Here is a 20,211-nt window from a genome sequence, read left to right on the forward strand (position 1 = left end):
TGAGAGGAACCAAAATAGCTAAAAGATAAATGCTCAAGTCATATAAAATAATCTAACAGACCAAGGGTTTAGAAAACAGTGGCAGTACTACCTCTACAGGAAGCATTATGGCTTCTGGATGAAATATGCATTTTGTTTGATTTGGTAGAAGTAGAATGAACCAAGTTTGAGATGTAGAAAGTGAGATTGCTTTTAGAAAATTTATTTTATTACTATATTATCTTTGCTATCATATTAATTAATTAATTCATCCTCTATTTCAGGGGAGTTTAGCATATACAATTGAATAAATGTAATATTTCACTAGAATCATTTATCTCCTTAGTAGAGAAATTTTACTTGAATGCTTTTGCCGTCTTCTTCCTATTTCTTTTCTTATTTTTCAAAGTAGGTAATTTGCTTAATCTGCTTGAATGCTTCCAGCATCTAAGAGAGAACCTATAGTTGACATCTTTCAGGTTTACACTATGACTAATAATTCAAGGAAATCTTATTCATAAAATTTTCCTTATTTCCCTGAAAAATCTTCTCAGTAAAGCTGTAACAGAAGAACCAATTAAAATCCAATTTCTACTGAATGACATTCCAAATAATTATATTATAATATATATTAATCAAATCAGTATTTTTCTCTTCTGCTCACATGGCCAGGAAGTCCATTGGCATTAATTCTACAGTACCATTCATCACTTCCCGAAACTGCAATAAAAGTTTCGGTAACATGTTATTTTTTTATTTCATGCCACCTGCCACAATCTGTTTACTGCAAAGAAAATCTTAGCTGAATACTTTTATGTATCTTTCTGGGCAGCAGTTCTTTGCCATGGGTGTACATATAAAAATTACCAATTGGAGTTTTCTCTGAGTAGATTCAGTACTCTCCACCTAAGACTTATGGAATGAATCAGAATCTCTGGAGGGAAGATCTGGAATTTGTATTTATTAAAAATCTTCAGATAATTCAGAGGTTATTCTCTGGTAAAGCAACATGACTGTAGGTGTAATTATATACAAGAGAGATTATTCTGAAGGAGAGAAGAACATTTTTTGGAATTATTAGTTTACTTGTGTTGTTCCTATCTTAACCAAAAGTATTTGGAGTAGTTACAGTATATATAGCATACCCAGATTATGAAAAAGAAAAACAAGAAACTGACATGAAAAATAAGATAAAAATAGTTAAGATTGATATGAAATGTGTACCATAAAGTTTCATGAATTTATTTAGAGATGAGAGGCAAAATTGACTTTAGGACTTCTATGAACACTGTCTAAAAAAAAAAAAAGCTTTTTTCTAGACAAGTACATTTAGTTCCTTAAGGGTAAAACCAGGTAGAAACAAAATATCGTCAGTATCTCATCTACCTATGGTAGATGCCCTGAGTTCCTTTCTAAACTGAGTTCTTTCCCTGTGGAGTCCAACAAGGATGTCCTAGGCATGGTCCTCATTGTTGGAGAATGCACGATCTCAGGGGGATAGCCAAAGTGATTTACAGTGAGAGGCTGTTGAAGTGTGTAGGAGGATGTAGCTCTCTATTCAGAAGTAATTTTAAGTACAACTACTGTTCTTAAATCTGTATTCTTTATACCCCAGAGATTGTATTTAGAGTGGTACCCAGGAATGTGAAGTCCTAAAAGTTCCACCTGTGAATCAATGCAGCCTAGTATGGCTCTCTACTGGCTGCTTTTAGGGAATTATTGATTTTCAATATGTTTCTAGAATGGGTGGTCTACATATCTGCCAAATAATCTTCCTGAAATCTCCTACAATGTGATTATAATGACTCTTTAGAAAATCAAGAAATAAGTACTTTTAAAAGGTAATTGAGATGTTACTTTTTTTCTTACAGTTGATCAAGAGCATATTCTTACATTTAATGGAAAGCTAATTGATGGTTGAGTTTTACCACTTGGTAAAATGTTGAAGATCATACTTAGGTAATACACACAAGTAATAATCTCCCCAAACCCCTTTAATCTCTGATATGAAGGTACTCCAAGTAAGCAGCTAAGAGTGCTCTCAGAAGGCCCTGCCTTTTGTAACAGCAACTCAAGTGAATAACACTGCTGTTACACAACCTGTCTGGAAAATCTCTTACTTGGATGCCACTTATTTGAAGTCTCAGGGTGCCACTCATGGAACAAATGATTTGAGAAGATATTTTGGGTTATGTTATATACCTCCATAGAGAGTTGGTCACTCATGGTGAAATTAATGCATTAGAAATTTGTAGCAGGTAGGGAGTCAAGAAAATTTCCAGGAATTAAGAAAAATGAGTGTTGCAAAAGTTGTCAACACCTGTCTTCCCATTTGTAGTTTGAACAAGACATTAAATTAAGTTAGTTAGTATATAAAGTGCCATTGAGACCATAAAGTAGATGCAAAAAACAGCATGGTCTCTTTATTAAGTTCCTACCATTTATTTAGGCCTGCAAGGGTGAGGTTTTTATAATAGTTATAAATAAATAAAAATGATTGTGTGTGTTTATATAGGAAAAGCCAATCATTTTTGTCTTGCTGCTGTTAACAATGAAATAGAAGTTATTTAAATGTTATGTTGAAGTTTTAGTTGTATGAAACCTTCATCCAGAACCAAAAACATTATATTGATATGAAAATGCTGGTTATTTAAGTTAAAAGCCATGTATACCAAATAGTTCTTTTTCATTAAAATATATATATATATAAAATGTCTGGAAACAGGTAGGACCTGAAACAGATAGGAGCCCATTTGTCTCTGGATAGTGGAAAGAGCTTTTAATTGACCTCATTTTATTTGTTTGTTACGGTAAATATATTTTTACTCTTTTGATTTGATAAAATGATGACAAAACTTTTTTTTAAAATGAGGAACTTGATTATCATCTGATTCCTGTTATTCTTCCAAGAATACTTCCCTATGAGTACTTTATATTTCATCTTAATCAGATTACTTATCATTTTTCCTACATGCTTTTTATCAACATGGGATTACTTATAAAGTATGCTTCATCTTAAAAATTTCCTTGTATCATCAATATTTGCCCATTCTTTAAGATCATCTACATATCCCATAGACTTTGTCTTTTAGGTCACCCCAATCCATTCCTGCTACCAAATTTATTATAGCACTCTTTATTTTATTTATATTTTAGCTTTCTTACCACCGGAAAGGCTCCTTAGTTGCAGAGATTTTATTAATCTCTCATCTGCCCTTACAGTGGTTTTGCTTATTCTGTTCCTTCTGCTTGGAATTGTCTTTTTTCACATCTCCCAGATAATCCTCTCAACAAATTCTTCAAGAGCCTCTCAGCTGGCATTTCTTCTGGAGAGTCTTTGTTAGCATGCCACACCATCCCAAGTGTGTGTATTGGGGCTATAGTTCTTTTATAGGGCCTTATGCATAGCTATTATTTCATTTAGCAACTTGTATTATAATAGAGTATATTTATCTGATTCTTCTGGGGATTTCTTAAAATGAATGAAGTATGTAAAAACCTAGCACAGTACAGAAAATGGCACAGGTTCAGTAAACTGGATGTGTAGTTTGGGTTTCTGATTTCAACCTCTGAGTGCTAAATCTGTGTAGGTTTACATACTGTGGGCTCTAGCAGCATTCAGATCAGTTCCCTGGGAAGTATATACACAGGGAAAGCTCTAGAAAAAATAGTTCTATGTGGCATTTGGGTAAAATAATTTGATATTACTTATAAGGATTTTGGACTCAATCTTGTTTGTGGAAGAAAACGTTGGGCCCTGGTGACATAGGTGGATTTCACTGTGTTAATCAAATACAATTTGATTGTAATGAAACCTTCTATAAGCAGATGCACTGCTAAACTGGTGGTACCTAAGATTTGCCTTACCTTGCCCATTGTGCAGGGGCATAGAGTGTGTTGCAGTCAGTCCAAAGTCAGGTACTGTTCATATATGAGGACATTTAACTTCTTCAGTGTTTCTCCTTTGTTGTACACATTTATGCATTCCCACTTATTTTCAGCTTCTCACAACACAACTGTGACCAAAAGACCTTACAAAAACAAGTTTAGAGGAGGAAAGTTTATTTGTAGCTTGCAATTTCTTAGTCCATAGTCAGCTGGCTCCATTCCTCAGGGCTCCAAGAACATCGTGACAAAAGAGTGTGGTGGAGGGAAGTGGCTCCAGACATGATGATTAGGAGTCAGAGAGCTCTCTTTACTACAGCTACATCTCCTCCAGCTACATCCTATCTGCCTACAATTAGCACCCAGTTAATCCCTATCAGGGGATTAGTATACTGATTGGGTTAAAACTGTCATAACCCAATTGTTTTACTTCTAAACTTTCTTGTGTTGTCTTACAACAGGAACTTTTGGGGGGACACCTCATGTCTACTCATTTCTAACTTATAACACCACCTCTGGTGTTTTATTTTGTTTTTTAATAGTGTTAGTTATCGCATCCAAGTTATTTATGCCAAAAATTTAGAATCATCTTAATGTGTAGCTTTTAATCCTTTGTGTCCAAAATATGTCTTGAACTTAGCCACTGTTTTCTACTTTTAGAGCTCTGCTATCTAGAAGTACAGTCATTTTTCTTACATATTGCTCTAATATCCCCATGTTCCATTACTGACCTCGAATTTTACTCTCCTCTCTAATCCATTCTTCACATTGTAACCAGAGGTTTGTTTTTGTTTTTGTTTTTAACTTGTGTTGAAGATTGAGCCCAAGATCTTATGCATACTGAACAAGAATTCTCCATCTGAGCTACACTTTACCTCCAGAAGTTTTTTTTTTAATTTATCATGTTGCCATTATATTTAATACTTAGCTCACTTCCTATTAACTCTCAACACTTTACATGACATCAAGGCTATTGATGTTTTTGCTCTACCTGTGTCATCTATTGCCATGTCTCCACTCAGACACTGTATTCCAGCCCTACCACCCATTCTAGATTCAGCTCATGCTCATTCCTTGGCCTTTTTGTTCTTCTCTCTTGTGAAACAACTCATGTATCCTTCAGCTTTTAAAGGTCACTTTAACCTGTATCCCACTAACCAAATTGCCCAAACATACCCACTAACTAAATTGCCCAAACATACCACTCTACCCTGATTTTGTTCCTTAATGTATTGTCAAAATATTGCTTCAATTTATATCTGTGATTATTTGGTTAGTGACTTTCTCCACATTGACTGAAACTTGTTGGAGATGAGATTGGCTCTTTTGTCATATTCACATTCCCTGTGCCTGGCACATAGTTAAATGCTTTAATTAAAATTATTGGTCACATGAATGGCCCGCATATATCTTCACATCGTAGTAGTACTCCTTTGTGATTAATATTTCCCTTTGATTTCTGAATTTAAAGAGCATTAGGGAGGATGACAGTAGCCCTATTATGTTTTATAAGGTAATTGACAAGGACTCTTATCACCAATATGAAAAGATTACAGTACCTTCTTATTCTTTATATCCATTCACTAACTTATTGATTCATTCATTCCATTATAATGTTCCTATTTTATGCTAGACATTGAAGAATTAGGAGTACAAAAAGAAGATGGCATCTCTGCTCATGTGATTCTTCCAGTTTAGCAGGGCATGTGGACTTTAAACAAATATAATAAATAATAATAATAATAATAATAATAATAATGTTATGATTGTGGTAAATGATACTTAAAAGGAAAGTTTAATTTTCTTCAGAGCAATGGTTTCCACCTGGGAATGATTTTGTCATTGAGTAGACATTTTACGAGGCAGGAGACATTTTTGGTTGTCATACTTTGAGAGAAGGGAACAGTATTAGAGGCACCAAGTGCATAGATGCTGGGGTCCACAGGACAATCCTTCACACCACAAAGTTATCTGAATGAAAATCTCAACAATGCTGAGGCTGAGAAATCCTGCTGTGGTGGGGGGCTGTTGTAGTCCAGCCACACTTCCATACAGAATTGTTATTTAAGCAAAAGTTACTATATGAGAAGTGTAAGAGTGTGTGTGAGCCTAAAGGCAGAGGGAAGAATATGTGGAGAATTCCAAATGTTGGAAGGTAAACTTCTCCTTCAGTGTACTAGGGAAAGAAAAAAAGGCTCACATGTGGACCTTGTGAGCAAAGGACACAAGGTGACGTTTGAGACAGGGACAGAAGCTCCACTGATAGCTTTATTCTCCTAGGTCATATGTGAATTTGGAGATTAGCTATGAAATACCCAGTAGATATTAAGAGTGTTGTTGGATTTGTGGGTCTGGAGCTCAAAAGATAGGTAGGAGTTAGAGATGACTTTGAAAGTGTTTACGTGGATGGTATTTGAAGTCGTGAATTATATTACCACTAGTTTGCCAATTTGTGCTTGCTTTTCTTTCTAGTACTCAGCTGCCAGGGTCAGGTTCAGAAAAAATAGGTTAGGTTTGTTCAGGGTTAGGATTTTGTCAGGTAGGTGTATGAAAAGATGTTTTATCTTCCATGGAAAGCCAGCCCAGGATTGTTGTACAAACCAAAAGAAAGTTTGTTTGTTTATTTGTTTTTGTTTTATAAAATGCTGGAGATTTTTCCAGAATGAGGTTTTGGTACTTCTCATTCCAGAAAAATGTACTGTGAATTTCTTAACTTACAACTGTAGTGAGTGCTTTCTGTATAATTATTTCAGTACTTTTGGTACTCTGGTTTTTTGGTTTTGTGTCATTTTGGGGTTTTTTGGGTAAATTTTTTGGGGGAAGTGCTATATATTGGAGGATGTATTTTATTTTAAATAGAAGACTAAAATTTGGTTATTAGATATAAATAACACATTCAACCTAGTTTAGACTCTGTGATTCATATTAGATATACAATTGATTCTTTTCTCATGAAGCACAAGCAGGAGAACCAGAATATCTAGAGCAGCCATCAAGAAGTGATTTCTCAAAGCACTTGAAAGAAGAAACTATTCGAATAATTACCAAGGCATCACATGAGCATGAAGATAAAAGTCCTGAAACAGTTTTGCAGTCGGTAAGAACTTTTCTTTTGGCTCTCTGAACATAGCCAGGCTCACAACATTTCCTCCAGTGCAATTGAAAGCGGCCCGAGCCAGGAGAGAAGGCCACTTCCGGCTCTGCTATGGTGTCTGAACCGGGGACAAGTCGCCTGACCCCTGGGATGTAATTTCCTTAGCTTATTCTTTTAAGGATGCTTTTCTGTTAAGTTTCTACCTGTCAAATTATGAAGAATCATAATCATAGACAAAATTGTCCATTTGACTTGGAACTTAACAAAAGCAACAACTCTTTCTCCAGTGCCTTTCCCTTCCCTCCATCTGTAATCTACTTACATTTAAATAGTTGGAAATTTATGATATAAATTCCATTGTTCCATGAAATGTGTTTGTAGTAAGACTACTACATACTGTAGATTAGAGCACTATTATCAGGATAAATATGATGTTCCAAGAAGTTTGTGCATAGTTACAGAGTATCCTGTGAAACAATTGTCATTATTTTGTGTTTTCAAGTTTCTCTTTTTATAACACTCAATTGAGCATAGTGGTGTTTTGTTATTTTATCAGTAAATATGACCTCCTGAGGAATGCTGTTTGGTACTACAAAAGCATTGAATTTCTGTAGTCATTGATCCTTTACTTAACTAGGAAATGTAAAGAGTACTAATGTACATTTTATGGTGGCTCCTTTAAGTATTTGAAGAATTCTCTCCTGTAAAACTAAAAATAGCAGGAAAATCCATAATTTTCAATACATAGTTTTCTCAGTGAGTGAGCTCAGTCTGAACAATAACCTATCATGAGACCTTCAATATGATATGACCTCACTTAACTAAAATGTCCAGTAAATAAAGTATTATGTCAGTTGTGTTTTCATGAACTAAATAATCAGAATTTATTTACAATTTGAAAATGTATTAATATCATCTTACCATTTAAAAGTACATTAAGTATAATAGATTTTTTTATATTTCCAAATTTTTCAGATGCTTTAGAGGCTATCAGTAAACTTAAGATCAACATCTGCTAATGTTTAATCTTTTCTTGGGAAATACTTTGCTTAATGGATCTGGGAATTATGCTTCTTGGGGAAATGAGAAAAGGAAAGGAAAAAGAAAGAAAGAAATACAAAGGAAAAATATTTTTGCCCTGTATTTAAAAAAATAATAATAACTAATAAGGCTCTTGCTACAAACTTTGATTTGTTAAAACCTAAAATAGAGTTAATAAATGTCATCCTTTTAGCTACTATCAGAAAACTTAAAATCATTACTTAGCTTAATGTAGAGTCATTTTTTTTTAGTTTGACTAATCATCTGTAATTTAAATTCACAGAAATCAGCACTTAAATTTTGATTACTGTGGGAATCATAAACTAGCAATCTACTGCATTATCTCTACTTTAAAAAAGAGGATGGTAGTAAGTGATTATGATAGAAAAACAGCATGAATATTTATCTACCTTATCTTCTGGGTAGCATGTAGAGTTCGTCCCACTGTCTATTTGATCCTCCAGCACATCTAAAAATTTGTTAGTGTTGGCTATCAGAAGTGTGGTTGTTGGTCTCATGGTCATCCATAATGTATTTTTCACATTTAAATTTAGTATATATTAGAAACCAAATTAAGAGTCTTCAAACTTTGGGATCAGGTGTTTTTGGGTTTTTAAATACTGATCATTTTTTTTACTACTATTTCAACCTTGAAAATTTGCTTAATTTCTCTAAGTCTCAGTTCTCCATAAAGTGGGGGTGATTATAGAGTTAATGAAGAACATTTTACAGCTCCTGGCATATCATCCAGTAGACTCGAAAGTTCCTTCTGTTACTTCAGTTCTAGCCATTTTACAACATATTAAGTTCCAGCCTTAGAATAAGAAAATTCCCAGGAAAGCTTAGAATTCCAGAAACTGTAGACAGTCTCCAAATGTTTAGACAGTTTGTTTCTAGAACAATGTCCTTAATTTTACATGGACTACTTCAGGATATTTTAAAAATTATAAAAAATAGACTCTAAGAAAGAATCATGCATAGTCCCACTTACTGCTGAAAGTCAGTGATTGGGCTTTTAAGTATATGATTTTTTTTCCCCTCACTTGCTTATTTGTTTTTTTTTTTTCACTCTTATTTTTAAACATAATTTTGGGGCTTAGTTTTGTAGTTGAATTGTGACTTCATATGAAATTTTGTATCTTGCCTTTTTTTCTTTCATCCACCTAACCTTGTAACATAATCATTTCCTTCTGTTACAAATGCATTTAAAAAAAAAAAAAAACGCACTGCTGAGTGTTATTCCACTGAGTAAATTGTTTTCTTAATCCATTCTTCCACTGTGTGTTTGTTTCTACTTTTATATTATTGTAAATAGGCTGTAAAAACACAATTTTGTTCCTATTTCCAGCTATATTTCCTTAGATTCCCCATAGTTGAATTGCTGAAAGGGATGACATATTAATTAATATGTTCATATTATTATAGTTCTATATCTTTTTAACCACCCTTCAGATGAAATCCCTTTTGAAAAGTCTTATAGTTAATAGATTTCAAGAAATTAATAAAAGTTTTTATATTTTAATTATTTTTGCCCTTTATTGACTGAGATATTTGATTTTTAACTTTTCAAGTTTAGCCTTTCTTTATGTGTTCATTTGAGGTCTGAAAATAATAGAGAAAGATCAACATGTACTTTGTTTCAGTGAACCCTTAATTCCTTATATGAAAAAATATTTATAGTACTTTAGTAAATTTAAATTTGATAAATGGTAGTGAATTATTTTATGCTGCTAAAGTTTCTTCCCTTGTTTGACTTTTATCAGCATTATGCTATTGAAACTCTTTAACAGGAAATCCTTCTAAAACCCCTACTGCAGTTTTTTCCTTATAAGGTAATATGTTGTTTTATAATGACCAGAATTCTAAGTAATACATTTCCCAGTTGATATTTGCTTTAAGTTTGTATTTCTGTACTTAAGATAGTTATGTGTTTTTTTTTTTTTTGGGATTGGTTTGCTAATGGGAATTAATCATCACAAACTCCGTACAGATTTCTTACTCTACCTGATTATGTTTCACTCTTGTGAATGGAGACCCAGCAAAATTCTTCTCATATTCTAGAAGAACCAAAAATTCTTGATTTTGAGCATATCTCTATAGATTATATATGGTAGTAATATTGAGTTATAATTATTCAAATAACTTCAAGCATATAATAAAATAGTATAATATTGGTAATAATTGTAGTTTGTAAAACAACTTATACACTAGGGTTTGGGTTAGCTGACTATTATCTCCTGATCACAGCAGCAATGTAGGTTGCTTATTTCTTCTTGAAAAGTTGAGGATTCTGAGAAGTAAGGAAACATTTTCTAAAAATGAAACAACATTTTTTATGAAAGAGGCAGTAATGGTCTTGGTCATTAGTTTTGTTTTATTGTTTAATTAAACTGTTTCAGAATTTTATACTTCTAGAAAGTCAGAAAATGTTTATCTCACCAAAATTTGCCTGTACTTCAAATGAAAGTAAAATGCCTTATTATTCTTAGGTTTTTCTTTGCTTAGGAAAACCCAATGTAAATTGAAATTACTTAAATAAGCTGCTTTCAGGCACATTTCTTTTTTTGACATTTGCTTCTTAATAAATAGTGGATATGCCAGTTTTCAGTCTTTCAATAAAATAAGACTATGTAAAATCCAAATAGTATTTTTAATGAATCTTGGTTTTGAGTGGACTATTCTAAATTTCACACTGACATTCTGTTAGTATGAATTAGTGGGATGCATAGAATTTATTAACAATGAAAAGATAAAAAGGAATAAATGTGATTGAGTTGTTAAAAATGATTATTACTTTCTAGCAACTTGTCCTTAGTTTCAACAATTCCTTGGACACTTAAGATGTACATATATCAAGAATTTGTTGGACACTCAAACATACTAGGTTGGACAGAGTGAGTTTAACCACATCAGAATAGGGCAATTAACTTTATATACAATCAATTATTAGAAAGGTAAACCATAAGGAGAATACCTTAGAAACTCTGCTGGGTTTAGAGAAGATCATAATCTTGTTTTTATAGCAAGCAAAACTTTTTGGAGTTAATGAATTGTTTTATTTCAGCCAAACAAGCAAAAGTAGGAAATACAACTTGAGTATTATTTTTATATATTTATCACTTTTAAGTACTTAGAGTTGAAAGTACTTTGTGAAAAAGCTAGTTTTAAATGTTTGGGAAAGACTGGAGATTTTTGTGTTACTATTTAATTTAAAACTTTGCTTCTCATTTTTAGTTTTGGTTGATTTTATTAAATCTAGCAAATGTCGGCCTTGTTAAAAGAGTGAAGAATCTATGAATTTCAGCTTTGTGTTTCTATTGCTCTCTTTTCTAATGCTCATACCAATGATTTTCTTCTGCAGAAATCTGAAAATACCACAAGCCAACTACCTTCTAGCCAGCGAGTTGTAGAGGTGGCGATTCCTCACGTAGGGAAATTCATGATTGAATCAAAGGAGGGGGGGTATGATGATGAGGTACCTTTATGACAGTACTCTGCACCACCCTAACTTATTACTTTTTGCTGTTTAATACAAGTATTTTAGGCATGCCTATACCTGCACACTATGTCTGTTGCTGCGTAACATACAGTTTTGCCACCTGTGGTGTGAAACTGCTTTATCATTTACTAACAGAATTTTGGAGTCAAATGAAAATTTAAGTAGAACATATAGAGAATATACAAGAAACATGTTTTTGGAGTCGATTTTTTTCTGCAGAAATAGAATCCTTTTACTCTCAGGTTGATAAATTAATAAGGTTTAATTATATTAAAATTTTTGCACTTAAAATAACTTCTATTTTTCTTTTCTGTTTTACTTTAATAACTTATTATATTTTGCCCACCATTATCTACCTGAAAATCCTGCAGCATGATTGCAAGTTGGATAATTGGTATTTTTGCCACCATACCCTCTCCCTATAACTGTGAGTGGAATGATTGCCTCACAGTGTCTTACACACTTTGGCACCCCTTGTTATTTTTTCTCTATCTCCTCATTGATTATTCTTATCTACCTAGTTTTTTTTCAGATGTCAATAGTCTGGAGGCATTTTTATTTCTTATGATGGTGTTCTTCAGAATCAGATTCAAAAGATTATTTTCATCCCTTTTCCACTCTTCTCTTAAGGTTCTTAAAATTGTTTTGTTTTAAGTAGCACCAGTGCAACTGCTACTGAATAGTAATGGCAAAGGAGACCTTGCTTATAGGGGAGGTGAAGTGATTTAGAAAAAAAAAACAACAAAATATTTTGATTCTGTTGTTAGTTTTTATGCGTGTGCATGAAAATTGAGTACGTATTAAATGTTCTATTCCAAGTAACTTTTTTTGCAGACTTACTCCAAGGTTATAATTACTATTATGTAACAGTTAATCCCCAAAATTAGAAGTATCATAAAGACAATAATATCACTGTGTCAATGTAAGAAAACATGGCCATAAAAAGAATAATTAGTAGTTTGTGAGATGGGAACTGGTCAGAGGATTTTCTCTAACAGGTGATGTTAGATATATTGCAACTCTTGATGTACAATCCAAAATAAAACTATGAGTAATAGGTTCAGTGAATCAAAGGTAATAGCTACAATCTCTTGATTGCTCTAAGATAGCTTTAGTGGAGCACTGAGTTTTCATTTTGCAGATATTTACAAATATAAACAGCTAAGAATAATAAGCTGTACTGAAAACAAATACTCAGTACTTAATAGTGCACATTGTTCCAGTTAACTATTTTTTTAAAAAAATTTTTTTAGTTGTCAATGTACCTTTATTTTATTTATATGTGGTACTTAGAATTGAACCCAGTGCCTCACACTTGCTAGGTGAGTGCTCTACCACTGACCTACAACCCTAGTTCTCCAAATAACTATTTTATTTCTATGTTGGATCTTAAAAATTATGAAAACTGCCATGTTTTTAATGATAAAATGTTAATTTCTTGATCAGGCACCTAAATGGCAGAAGGATTCTTCTGGCATTTAAGAGTTGTGATTAATCATTAACACTGTTTTCTTGTGCAAGTGCTTATGTTTTGGCAGAGTCATGTTTTGTTTATTTTGTTTTTTAATTTGTTGGAGTGACATTTTAACAGTGCATGTATCTTGGAACTATTAAAAATAACTTGTACAGGGCTGCTGTTTACAGATGTACAGGTGGTACAGATGTGCCAAGGGGCAGAAGTGGGATTAAAATTGAGTTCTTCCTAAACTCACCAAGCCTTGGAGAAGAAGCATCTTTTTTTAAGAAACAAAAAAAGAGGTGTTGCTTTTTTCTGAATGGTTTTCTCATAGAGCAGCACATTTTTCTAATTAGTTTCTTCAGAAGAGTACCTCTTTGAAATTCAGTTTGGAGAGGATGATGCCTTTTTGCAGTTTGCATGGACACTGAGGCAGCCAGCTGTGCCCTGTACAGATGATTCTGAAAGATGCTTACATGCACATCATATCCACTAATTTAAACATGCAGCACATAATTTATAAGTACTGAAAAAGAAAGGAGTTTTACCTTGCATGTAAAGAAATTGTTTTGGTTTTTAATTTCTTTGTGTTAATTTTCAAAAATTCTTTGAATCCCTGTGGCAGATCATGATGACACCGAACATGCAAGGTGTTATAATGGCAATAGGTAAATCCAGGAATGTATATGACAGGTGTGGTCCTGAAGCAGGGTTCTTTAAGGTACAATTACATTTTCATTTTCTTTTCTCTTTTTTTAAATTAAACTTCTTAAAATGTTTTATTTTTTTGAATTAAATTTTATTTCCTGTTTAATTTCTCTCTTGCTTTCTTAGCCATGACTGATACTCTGGGGGTTTCTTCGTGTATGCATGAATCCAAGATTCTTTTGCTTTTAATCCAGATAATTCAAGAAAATCAAAGCATTTTACCTGGGTTACCCTTATACTATGTCTCTGATTCATTGCCACAAAAATTTGAATTGTATTTATATTTGAATGGAATAAGGGTATTGATGAGCAATTATCAGAACTGAGTGATTGCTTTTGACAGTAGTTTATTTTTTCTTGATTGTTCATACTATTTGTCAACGTTACATTTTTTTTCTTTAATTTTATTATATTTTGGTACTAATTGCTTTCTTCATTTAATTTTTTCTAACATGATCTGTTCATTTAGTATCTTTTTGTGTTTGTTTTTTTATTTTTTCTGTAATTAATCTTTAATATTTAGTGAGTTCAGAACACATGAGACTACCAATCTAACGCCATCTTTCATGACCACGTTTTTCACTCTTAAATTGGAGTTTTATGATGTTTTGCTTCCAGTGTTATTTTCTTTTACATTTTTGAAGATGGAAACACCATGTATGTTTTGTCTTTTTATTTAATTTACCAAAAGTTTTCCAAGTTTTTACTTCTTCCTTTTTAATGCTTTTTAAGAAATATTTTTTTTGTTGAAGTGTAAGTCACTATAGTAAACTACTTTTTTTTTTTGACATTATGAATCTAAAACTTTCCTTTAATATTTAGTACTTTGCCATGATTTAGTCTGGTCTTTAAAAAGTTTTTTTTTTTCCCTTTCAGCATACCATACAGAAGCCATATACATAGTAGCTCTATAGCAATAAGTACTTTTTTATTTATTAGGATTTAGGGTGCCCAACTCCTGATAGGCCTATGACTTAAGGGTTTTCTGGAGTAGAGGACTTGAAGTGCTAAATTTCAAAAGTTCTAGGCAAACTGATCCCAGGAGAAGTTGATCACCTTGTTGAGAATGGTTGAGGAAGACAGGCAGGAGAGAGAGAGCATTGATTGAACATTTTTTTTTTTTTTTTTTTTTACTATATGTGCTACACAGAATTGAGCAGTCATAAACATTATTACTTTCCTTTTAATCTTTTTTCCTTAGCTTTCATTTTTCTTAGAGTGAGTTGTTTCTATTTTGGGTTGCTTAGTTTTCTGTGTCTACCACTGATTCATCTCTATCAGTTCATTAGATCTCTTCACTCTGCCTGTATCAGTTTCATCTTCTTGGAGAAACTTTTTCTGGTGCTTTATGACATGCTTCTGCCTGCACTGGTTTTCTTTTTCTTTTCTTTTTCTTTTTTTTTTTTTTTATGAGAGAGAATTTTTTTTAATATTTATTTTTTAGTTTTCGGCAGACACGACATCTTTGTATGTGGTGCTGAGGATCGAATTCGGGCCGCACTCGTGCCAGGCGAGCTCAAGCCACATCCCCAGCCCCCTGCACTGGTTTTCTTGAAGTCCTGGTGCATACTTCGTCACTGAGACCTCCTTTTCAGTATCACCCTGAGGATTCACTTGACATCTTTTCCTTTGTATTTTCTATATGTTATACTTTTCAATGGGTTTGCTTAGTTTCTGATTTTGGTGGTGCAGTAAGGAAAATGAGCTATAAAGAAAATAAGAAGCAAGTGTGTGAGATTAAGGACTCATCAGAGGAGTTTTCTTTAAGAAACTGTTAGGTGTATCACAATTTTTAGCATTTACTCCAAATTAAATACCATGGTTAATAAGCTTCAGTCATTCTGAGGTAAGAATTTTCAAGTCATTTGCAAAATTTGAGTAGAGTTTGAAATTTCAGTCACAGCTTTAGCATGTGGATCTATTGTCCTTCATCAGGATTGACTCACTAAGGACTCTCCTTACCACAGTGACATTCCCTTAACCTACTTTCAGTCTGTTGAAAAGTCACTTATAAGAATATCTGGAACATACATTAGAAAGAACATAGTGTAAAGCTTGATATTAGGAATCAAATTGCCCTGGATCAAAGGCTTGTCCCACTGCTTTGATCCTGGGCAAATTATTCAACCTTTCTATATCTATTTCCATAGGTGTTAAATGGAGATAATAATAATAACTCTATTCTGTTTGCTCATTATGAATTCTAAACAAGTTTATAAATTAAAGTAGTATTTGGTTGATACTAAAGGCTCATAAGGAGGCTGATTCATAGTGGGATAGGAAGAGGGAGCATGGGAGGAAATAGAGGGAACTTTAGGGCAGAGGGGTGGGAGGGGAAGGGAGGGGGCATGGGGTAATTAATGGTGGTGGAATATGATGATCATTATTATCAAAAGCAAGTGTATGAAGACATGAATTGGTGTTAATATACTCTGTATACAACCAGAGATATGAAAAATTGTGCTCTATATGTGTAATAAGAATTATAATGCATTCTGCTGCCATATATAAAATAAAAATAAATAAATATGCAATATAATTATTTAAATTAAATTATTAAATTAGATATCAAATTATTAAAATTTAACCTTATAATATCACTATTATTGCTATTATTACTAGCTTTACTTTTTATGCCATTGTTTTAGTCCAGGTACAGATGGAGGTGGAAACAAGTATGTGTTAAAGGTTTTCTGATAGGACGTTTTTGTTTTTTAATTCAGTTGTTAAAAATTTCCAATACCATATCCAACCTCCAAAGTTAGCTATTTTATACGTATATAGGGAAATTTTTCAGTTTTCTCTTTTGTATGTTTTAATAATTTTAACATGAAATAAACTGGAAATGGATTAACAGGAAAAAGAGCATGCAAATATATTAAGGTATAGGAAGAAGTGAGTCATACACAAAGCATAAGTCTCAAAGGAAGGGTCAGAAGGTTGAAACATAAGTAGCATTTTGAACCCCCAAAACAGAGGGGGAGGTGACAGCTTTGTGAGGTACAAGCTGTGTGAGATTGAGGAAAGGAGCAAGGTGAACCAGGGTTCTGCTATTGTGCAAATAAAATTTTTCAGCAAGAGTGCCTAGAGTAATCTGCCTAGGCTAGAGGTCATATTCCAGTATCTTCCTCCAGTGAAACCATCTTTCTCAGGCAGATAGGGGGGTTCAGCGAGAGCCTGTTTGTATCAGCTCTTTGCTTTTGCTGCAGATGCAGATCTCTTCCACAACAGAACAAGTCTTCTGAGCTATTCCTGTGTCAGCAGCCCCTCTAAATAGCTGTCTTGAAATAGGCTAAAGAAATATATCTGAGTTGGAACATTTTGATCTCCTGCATGGCTTAACTTAATAACTATAATATTAGTTAAGTTATTAATAATTTAATCTTTCTTTAGTATTATGTATGTTTATAACATCTCTGTACATTTTTACCCTTCTGTAATTGAAGAATGCATTTTTGTGTAATTTATGTAAATACTTTCTGTGGTTAATTAATACAATTATTTAATTTTAATTAATGTTTTTTAATAAAAGTAAATAATTAGCATTTAGAAAATTCTAGCTGATATCATTTTTTAAAAAAACTTGTCATGCAAAAAAACAATATGTGAAGTTCAATCATTCACCAAGATGTACCTGACTAAAATGAAATTAAATGGCAGTGTTTGCAACTGCCCTGTTATTACTATGCTAGGCACAGTGCATCCTTTCTTGCCTTTTCCATTTGGTTTTAACAACATAAATGTACTCTTTATTTATGTATAGAAAAATATCCTTGATCTTATTTTTAATGTAGATTTTACTCTTCATATTATTTTATAATTTATATCACTCAACTATATTATGAGCTCTTAAATTAAGATAGCATGTTTACTGCATTATCTTTATTACTTGCAGTATTCCATGCTGTACAAATATACTTTCATTGATTACATATCATCTTCTCTGTGGACACCCATCCTGTGTTTTACCCCAGTCTGCCACTTCTATTTGAATTAGTTTACAATAACTTTCCATAAAGAAGTTTAAAATTTTTATGTTTTTAAATCTTTCTCCTTGTTATGGATTTTGGAATTTAATTGCCATATTAAATGGTATATTCTCATCCAACATTATATAAATTTTCTTCATTGTTTAGAACACTTTCTTTACTACACTTTTATTTATGAATTCAAATGTACACATTTTAAATTTAGCTCAATAGCATTTTATTTGGACTTTCTACATTGCATATTAATGAATTTGGTCTTTTTTTACCTTTGGGTTATCTTTTTCAGATTCGTTATTATGGTTATATTTGTTTAATAAATTAATTTGGAAGCTTTTCTTTTTATACTGTGATGTGGTTAGCATAGGAATTATCTTTGCAAAAAAGTAGGTTAGAACTTAAGTCATAAAATCAGAGAACCCACCCACTCATCCCCACCTTTTTGGTGGTGGATCTTTTAACATTTTTGTTTGTTGGTTGTTTTTTTCCCCAAGTTATTGGTGTATTTAAGCTTTCTGTGTTTTCTTGGCAATTAATTCTAATCATCATCAACATTCAGGATTAACAGAGTATGTACACAGCACATTATCTAACCTGTGATAGCTACTGCTGCCTTCCTAGTTTCATAAATTACATATAGCATGATTATTATTATTATTATTATTATTATTATTCCTTTAAGGTTTGGGTTATTATAAATTGAAGGAAAATTTTTTAATATCTGTTCTGTCACATAACTGAAAAAAAGTTTTCAGATTTATTTTACATTAACTCTTTGAGAGAAACCTTTAAATATTGGGCATGTTTAAGTACTTCTAACTGTGGATCTCCTTATGCATTATGATCAGACAAGTTTGTAATGCTGTGTGTGATAGATAATTATATAATCATCTGATGAAACTCTCAGCTTATCTCTGATGAAAAAGATCTGGACTTAGGGGGAATTACCAACCCAATCCGAAGGACTCTTTTACCTACAAGCCACTCCCTCATGTAAGTCCACCCTTGTAAACACACAATGTGTAAACATACAATATGAAAGAATTCATAGGCAGCTGACTTGGAAGAATAAACAACAACAGAAGACCAAGAGACTGGACTACATTTACCTTGTCCTCTTGGTTTGACTTTATATTTACATTTTCACTATAAATAGAAAACACCGCATAATAGTAGTGGTTGAAAGAGAAAATTCTGTGAAGTAAATGAAATCCAGAAAACAGAATATAAAGCTATTATAATAAGCAAAAATAGGAGCAAGAAAATAAAAAAGGAATATTTTTTAAAGTACTTGTTGTGTGTATGTATCCAGGAGTAGAGGTAGCAGGGTGATAGTCACTGGATTACACCTTGAAAGACAATGAAAATTTCCTTTTTGAAATTTTTTGTCTATACCTATTATAGCATCCTTAGTGTTTTAATGATGTAATAACGGTTCTGTATTATAAAACTTTTTTTCTTGTTATTTTAATGTTTCATAATTGTCCCCAGTTGATATAACCTTTATTAGAGTAAAAGGCATGGTGAAAAGTATATAGTTTGTAATATACACTCAATGAATTGTCATGGAGTGAACTTAGGCCATGAAACCATCATTCAGGCCAAGAAGAAGAATCTTAGCAGTGCTCTTAAAGCTATCTTTGTTTCACCTTCCTATAACTACTTTGTTTCTACCCAGAAGTAGTATATATTGGGACTACTAACAACATAAATGAGTTTTCTTGTTGACTTTTATATATTTAGAGTCAGGTCCTGTCGATCTGACTGCGATTACTTAACACGTTTGGAGCTTCATCTGCTTAATTGGATATAATTGCAATTTGTTTGTTCTTGTTATGGTCTTTCATTTTCTGGCTATACTATGATTTTTTCCCAATCTACTGTTGATGGACATAAAAATATGCAAAACTCTCTCCTAACTCCAGTGGATATAACTGGAATAATTATGGACTGAGTTTCTGCCTAATGAATCATCTTTTCTAGTAGGAAAGCAAACATTAATTAGAATTGTAATCAGTATGAAGAAGAAGCAATTTGAAGGGGGAAGAGCATATAGAGAAAATAGAAGGCTTAGAAAAAGTGACATTTAAATTAATAATGTATACACCAAGACGTAGAGTACAGTGGTTTTCTCTCACTTCCTAATTCCCACTCCTTACCTCACTTCTTTCTTTTTTTAATTTTTAGTTGTAGATGGACACAATATCTTTATTTTATTTATTTATTTTTATGTGGTGCTGAGGATTGAATCCAGGGCCTCACACATGATAGGCAAACACTCTACTGAGCTACAACCCAGCTCCCCCACAGCTCACTTCTATTGAACTGATTCCTGTATATCCTCTTAGATAGTTAGGTATAGACAGACAAGATGCACTTAAATTTAAACATTCATCTATATATTTATACATGAAAATATACATGAAAAATATGTTCTTCTGTTTGCTTCTTTTACTTGAGTTTTTTTTCATATAATATGGTGAGTGATTATTCATATCAGAATTAGTAGATTTATCTCATTATTTGATTGAGTTTAGTGTAAGTAACGTGTTTAAATATTGTT

At 32.6% G+C, this 20,211-nt stretch overlaps 1 protein-coding gene across 7 annotated transcripts in view; it reads left to right on the top strand.

Moving 5' to 3' along the window:
* The window catches only part of Usp25 (ubiquitin specific peptidase 25), a 134,273-nt gene that overhangs the window by 96,295 nt on the left and 17,767 nt on the right, over positions 1-20,211 (top strand). For 6 of the 7 annotated variants that reach the window (XM_078044478.1, XM_078044474.1, XM_078044475.1 and 3 more), the window contains one exon: positions 6,822-6,961. In XM_078044478.1, coding sequence (XP_077900604.1) covers positions 6,822-6,961 — 140 coding nt within the window. Of the gene's footprint in view, positions 1-6,821; positions 6,962-11,360; positions 11,475-13,579; positions 13,676-20,211 lie in introns of all 7 variants that reach the window. The other variant, XM_078044480.1, reaches the window with a different exon arrangement.

This window comes from Ictidomys tridecemlineatus, chromosome 3 (assembly GCF_052094955.1).
Source record: "Ictidomys tridecemlineatus isolate mIctTri1 chromosome 3, mIctTri1.hap1, whole genome shotgun sequence".
In the NCBI taxonomy this organism is placed as follows: domain Eukaryota; kingdom Metazoa; phylum Chordata; class Mammalia; order Rodentia; family Sciuridae; genus Ictidomys; species Ictidomys tridecemlineatus.